Source organism: Aplysia californica, unplaced genomic scaffold, assembly GCF_000002075.1.
Source record: "Aplysia californica isolate F4 #8 unplaced genomic scaffold, AplCal3.0 scaffold00565, whole genome shotgun sequence".
In the NCBI taxonomy this organism is placed as follows: domain Eukaryota; kingdom Metazoa; phylum Mollusca; class Gastropoda; order Aplysiida; family Aplysiidae; genus Aplysia; species Aplysia californica.
The window spans coordinates 263006-267863 of NW_004797835.1; the positions used below are offsets into that span (position 1 = coordinate 263006).

General features: G+C 38.2%; 1 protein-coding gene across 5 annotated transcripts in view; it reads left to right on the top strand.

Annotated features, from left to right (window-relative positions):
* The window catches only part of LOC101864253 (integral membrane protein GPR155), a 111736-nt gene that overhangs the window by 54270 nt on the left and 52608 nt on the right, over window positions 1-4858 (top strand). For all 5 annotated transcript variants that reach the window (XM_035972044.1, XM_005106947.3, XM_005106948.3 and 2 more), the window contains exons 8-10: window positions 1710-1793; window positions 2350-2558; window positions 3887-3980. In XM_035972044.1, coding sequence (XP_035827937.1) covers window positions 1710-1793; window positions 2350-2558; window positions 3887-3980 — 387 coding nt within the window. The remainder of the gene's footprint in view (window positions 1-1709; window positions 1794-2349; window positions 2559-3886; window positions 3981-4858) is intronic.

Sequence of the window (4858 nt, forward strand, 5' to 3'; positions counted from 1 at the left end):
ACAAGGGCGAAAAATCTCGGAGGACCCGTGTGCAAGTTGCGCACGTTAAAGATCCCTTGGTGGTCTAAAATCGATAAGAGTAGGCTTCGGCCGCCACCCTGGCAAAATTCAAAATTTCCTACCCACTGAAAATATTAGGTGTGTCCCGCGTGCTGATATGACCTTGTGCAGTTGCGAGCGCCGTAAAACACTTTACAAAAACAAAACAAACAAAACCTCTACTAAAACTAAAAACTAAAAAAAAGTGGCATGGCTTGCTCCGTCACTGCGTTACTCTCTCTCTCTCTCTTACTTTTTACATATTGTTAACGGCCTTTGTCCTTGCAATAACCGGTTGGGCTCCGATGAGGCCCTGTTATTGCCGATAACTTTTAATAGAGACAAAGAGTAGAAAAAAACGAGGATTTAAAAAATCCCTGTTATTACCGGATACCTGTTATGTTACCGGGCCTGTTATATATATGGTTTCCACTATATATGACCCACAATGGTCAAAATTGATTGTGTAGATTTACCCAATTTATAATTTGTCAAACCATTTAAGCCTACCATGTTTGCCGGGGAGGGAGGGGGAAAGCTGGATGCACTTTTTTGTTAATCCAGATTTTCTAGTTTGTACAAAGTTAGGTTATTATGCGAACAACAAATCCTTAAAATGTCATCATTGGAATCAAATAGAAAACAAAACTAGGATCAGAAAAAAAACCCAAAATCAAGTATTGAAAAAGTTTTAAAGGAACATTTTGTTACATAATTGGCAAACTAAAACTACCCAAGTATGTTAAAACAATTTTTGTGAAAAAATATGCAATCTCCAAATTCCACTGTTCCTTATTTTAGGCTCAGAAGTGGTTGAAGTTTCAGTAAATGTAGTAAAACTCCCAAAATCGTCAATTGTAAAAGCTGCCCCCTTCTTAAAGAACATCTCCTAAAACTAAAATGATTAAAAGAAAGAAACACAATTCACTTTCAGAATAGTGTATCTTGGAGTTAATGTTAGTCCTATCTTCCTCTACTCCAACGAGTCACAAGGATCACACTCTCTACCTCATTTCAAAGGAAACAATAATGTAAGCAAATATGTTTCAAAATTGTGGGCTCAGTCTCTGCTCTTGTGACAATTGTTAGTGTTAACCTATGATACCAGGTCAAGAGTTGATGATAGGTTGAATGAAGAGGAAAGTGAGATTATCATTAACAAAGTAGAGAGAATATATAAATGTGGGGATAATAGAATTGTTTAAACTGAATTTTGAAAAGCACGAGGTGTGTTTCTTGAGTTCTGAATTATTTTCTTTCACCTTCTGAAGATCGATTGGAAATTCCAACACTAGGCTCTCGAATCCTTCACAAGGGAGCTCAATGAGCACAAAAGATTGCCATCCTTTGTTAGCCCTCAGGACGTAAGTGCCTGAACTACCTTTGATTGACTGTTAAATTTATGTTTTTGCAAGCTGAGGGGTATTCGATGGACTTCAGGATATACAAGATAGCAAGCTCTCTTGCATTCACTGAGGTCATAGAGTTAGACAAGAAGGAGAATGGGGTAACACTTTATGATTTCACTGATTGTTCTGTATTTTACAGTATTTGATACTGAAATGAAAATTTCAATTGCTGACAATGGTTTTGTGTACTATTTAATTTTGTATAGCATGGTCATGGATGAAATTACAGATAACCTGATTTTAGCTTTATTTCTTTTGCAGGTTTGGGTTACAGGTGTTTTTGTTGCGAGTGGGAAATGGAGACGAATCCCTCATAAGTTCACAATATGTTTGATGTTTTCTCATGTAAGTTGGTTTCCTGGCACATTGTCAAATTGTTTTTAGTTCTGTAAAAGAAATGTTTGAAAGGCTTTGCAGACTTGTTTTCTGTTTGCTCCATAGTTCTATTAATTGTGTCTTGTTTTGATGGTATTTGTGGGCGGTTGGTGGTTGCTTTTAGGTAATCTACTCCTACTTCTTTTTAGTGTCACGCTACAGATTCACCTTTGATAGTTTTATGATACATGATGCCTGCGAGTCTGTTTTGCTCCTTTCCTAGTATTATATGATGGTTCTTGGGCTTTGTTTGAACTCGAACCCGCACAATGTATGATGATATGGTCAGCATGTGTCAGTGAAAGAATTCCAAATAAATCGACTCCTTTCTTGTGAAAGGAAAAGTGAAAAGAGTTAAACACCCTCTACCTGTCGCTTGTCAGTTGGTTCATTGCCCAAAAGAGCTCTTTAAAAATTCATTGCTTTTCAAACTGCATTGACACTATTGTTGAAAGGGCCCCTTAGTTTTGTTACGAACTAGTCTTGCTGAAAGTAAAGTTAATGATACTGTGTTTCTTTGCTACAGGTGATTTCATGTGTGGGTATGATAGCATTCTATGCAAACACAAACAGTGAGAGCTGGCATCACTACCCAATCACAGTTACCCTCCTGGTGGGAGTGTTCGCTTCGCGCTGCTGGACAGCGGTCATTGCCCTGGTCATGTGTCTGCTTCACGTACGCAGCTTATGCTTTGTTCTTAAAATGCAGATCTGGTTCTATTTTGCTGGATTTGGGTAAGAATCTTTTTTTTTGTTTTTGTCTGCAACATATCTCTTGTTTCTTTGTCTTTCACAGCTATTTTTCGTGTTTAAGTGCAGGGCTTTATCCCTTGTCCACACTTTGGAGCAGATCAGATGATATTGTTTGTCTGCCTTAGGTTTGATTTTTTAGCTCATGCTAGTGCTCTATTCCCAAGGATGTGAAAAGAAGAAAAATTATATTATGTGTTTACATTATGATATGAAAAAATGGGTAATTTTTTATTTATTGCCAAGCTTTAGAGAATGATTTTATCAAAATTTTGTATTTTATGTTCAAATGTTTGAACTTTTTTTTACAGGTGATTAAAAAAGAATTCGCCAAAATCATCACACGATGATATTTCAAAAAGGAAAACCATTGAAAACTTCAGCTTCGACACATATGTTGTACATACCTTTAAGATTTTACTTCATGTTTTACAAGTGCACTATGTGACCACCACCGGCAGCACAGACAACGTCAAGCCGATATAAGAATTCCAAATCCTCCCAAACGTGCCTCGGGAAGTCTTGATTCCACTGTGTTGATTGTAGCTTTTATTTGATCTTTCATGTCATTGAAATTTGATGGAATTGATGGAACATAAACTTTGTCTCAACATACCCGTACAAAAAGTGGCTATTCACTTAACTGCACGCATATTCGAATGACTTCATTTTTCAGCAAGATGGAGCACTGCCCCTATGGCATCTCTGGGTTCGAGCTTATCTGAATGAAAACATGCCTCAGCGCTGGATTGGTAGAAGAAATGCTAAAGACCTCATTCTCTGCGTTTGGCCTTCCAGTTCCCCTGACATCACTGTGTGTGATTTTGTAATGTGGGATATGTTAAAGACAAAGTTTATGTTCCACCACTTCCAGCAAATATGGGTGGCATGAAAGATCGAATGACAGCTACAATCAACACGGTGGCTTGAGACATTCTGAGGCGCTTTTGGGAGGAACTCTCATCTTGGCTTGATGTTGTCCGTGCTGCAGGTGGTGGTCACATTGAGCACTTGTAATACATGAAATAAAAACTTGAAGGTATGTACAACACATGTGTTCCAGCTGGAGTTTTCTATTGTTTTTCATTTTTGAAGTATGGCATGATGATTTTGGTGTTTTCTTTTTTAATCACCCTATATATTTGTGAAATACTTTAGTAAGGTAATCAACAAATCTTTAAGTTCTGTTGTTTGAAACGTAGTGATTGTAAGGTGCAGGACATGATAATTGGTTTTCATTTTATTTAAATAAGCCACGGTGTCTTTTTAAAAAATTTATATCTTTTTGTTTGTTATTTTTGTTTTTTCCCCAGCATCCCGATTTTCATCACAGGAGTATTATTTATGGTGGGGTCACACAGAGTTGCTGGTGAAATTGATCCATCATTTCACTATGGGTCACTTCAGGTATTTGCTGCTAGTAATTGTTTCTTTAGAATATTTAACAGATTTATTTTTGTTTTAAGGATTTCATTCTCCCTGCAGGCAGGATTAATATAGATATAGATAACTGCCGTGGCGGCCACCTAGTCACCTCTACAAGTAGCCACTTTCCATTTACCCCATGCTTTTTTTGCTGTTTAATAACGCTGTGTAAAATGATAACCTCTTTAAAGGTGCAGGCACACTGGATCCTATTTTCATTTCGCTTTCACGTGCTGACCTTGTTGAATCCAGTGTATGTCACTTGAGAGAGCGAGAACAGCTCTTTGTTTCAGTATCCGTGCTACACTGCGTCACGTTTCCCATCCGTTTTCAATACAGAGATAAGTTCGGTTTTCTATCAAGCCAAAACCCATAATGTAGCACGTGGCCCCTCATTGTTAGCGCAACAAAAACAGCCAACCTTCATTCCCTCCCTCGGAGGTGGGAAAGTCGGAATTATCGGGCTAAAACCCAATGGGTGCCGGGTTATACGGTTTTATTTCTAATGGTTTAACCCAATTCACCCTGCGTTGCCGCGGCAGTACACTTGTCCACCCTGGCTTGCCGCGAGCGGGGGGAAAAACCGGTCTGAACTCGACACACTAAACTTAGACACGCATTGTGCCCAAATTATTTAGGGTATCAATATGAAATTTCACTTAGATTTTACTTAAAATGTTCTTTTAATTTTATTAGAGAGAAAGACGAAGGAAAGAGCAGAGAAAACAAAATATTCTTCGTCCGGCTGCGACTCATCAGCACTCGATTTAACTCACTTGCGACTGGGCCCTTTCACCAGTCACAAGCGTTGAAGACTGGCGTTTTTGGGGGTATTTCAATAAATCACCACAACTCTCAGA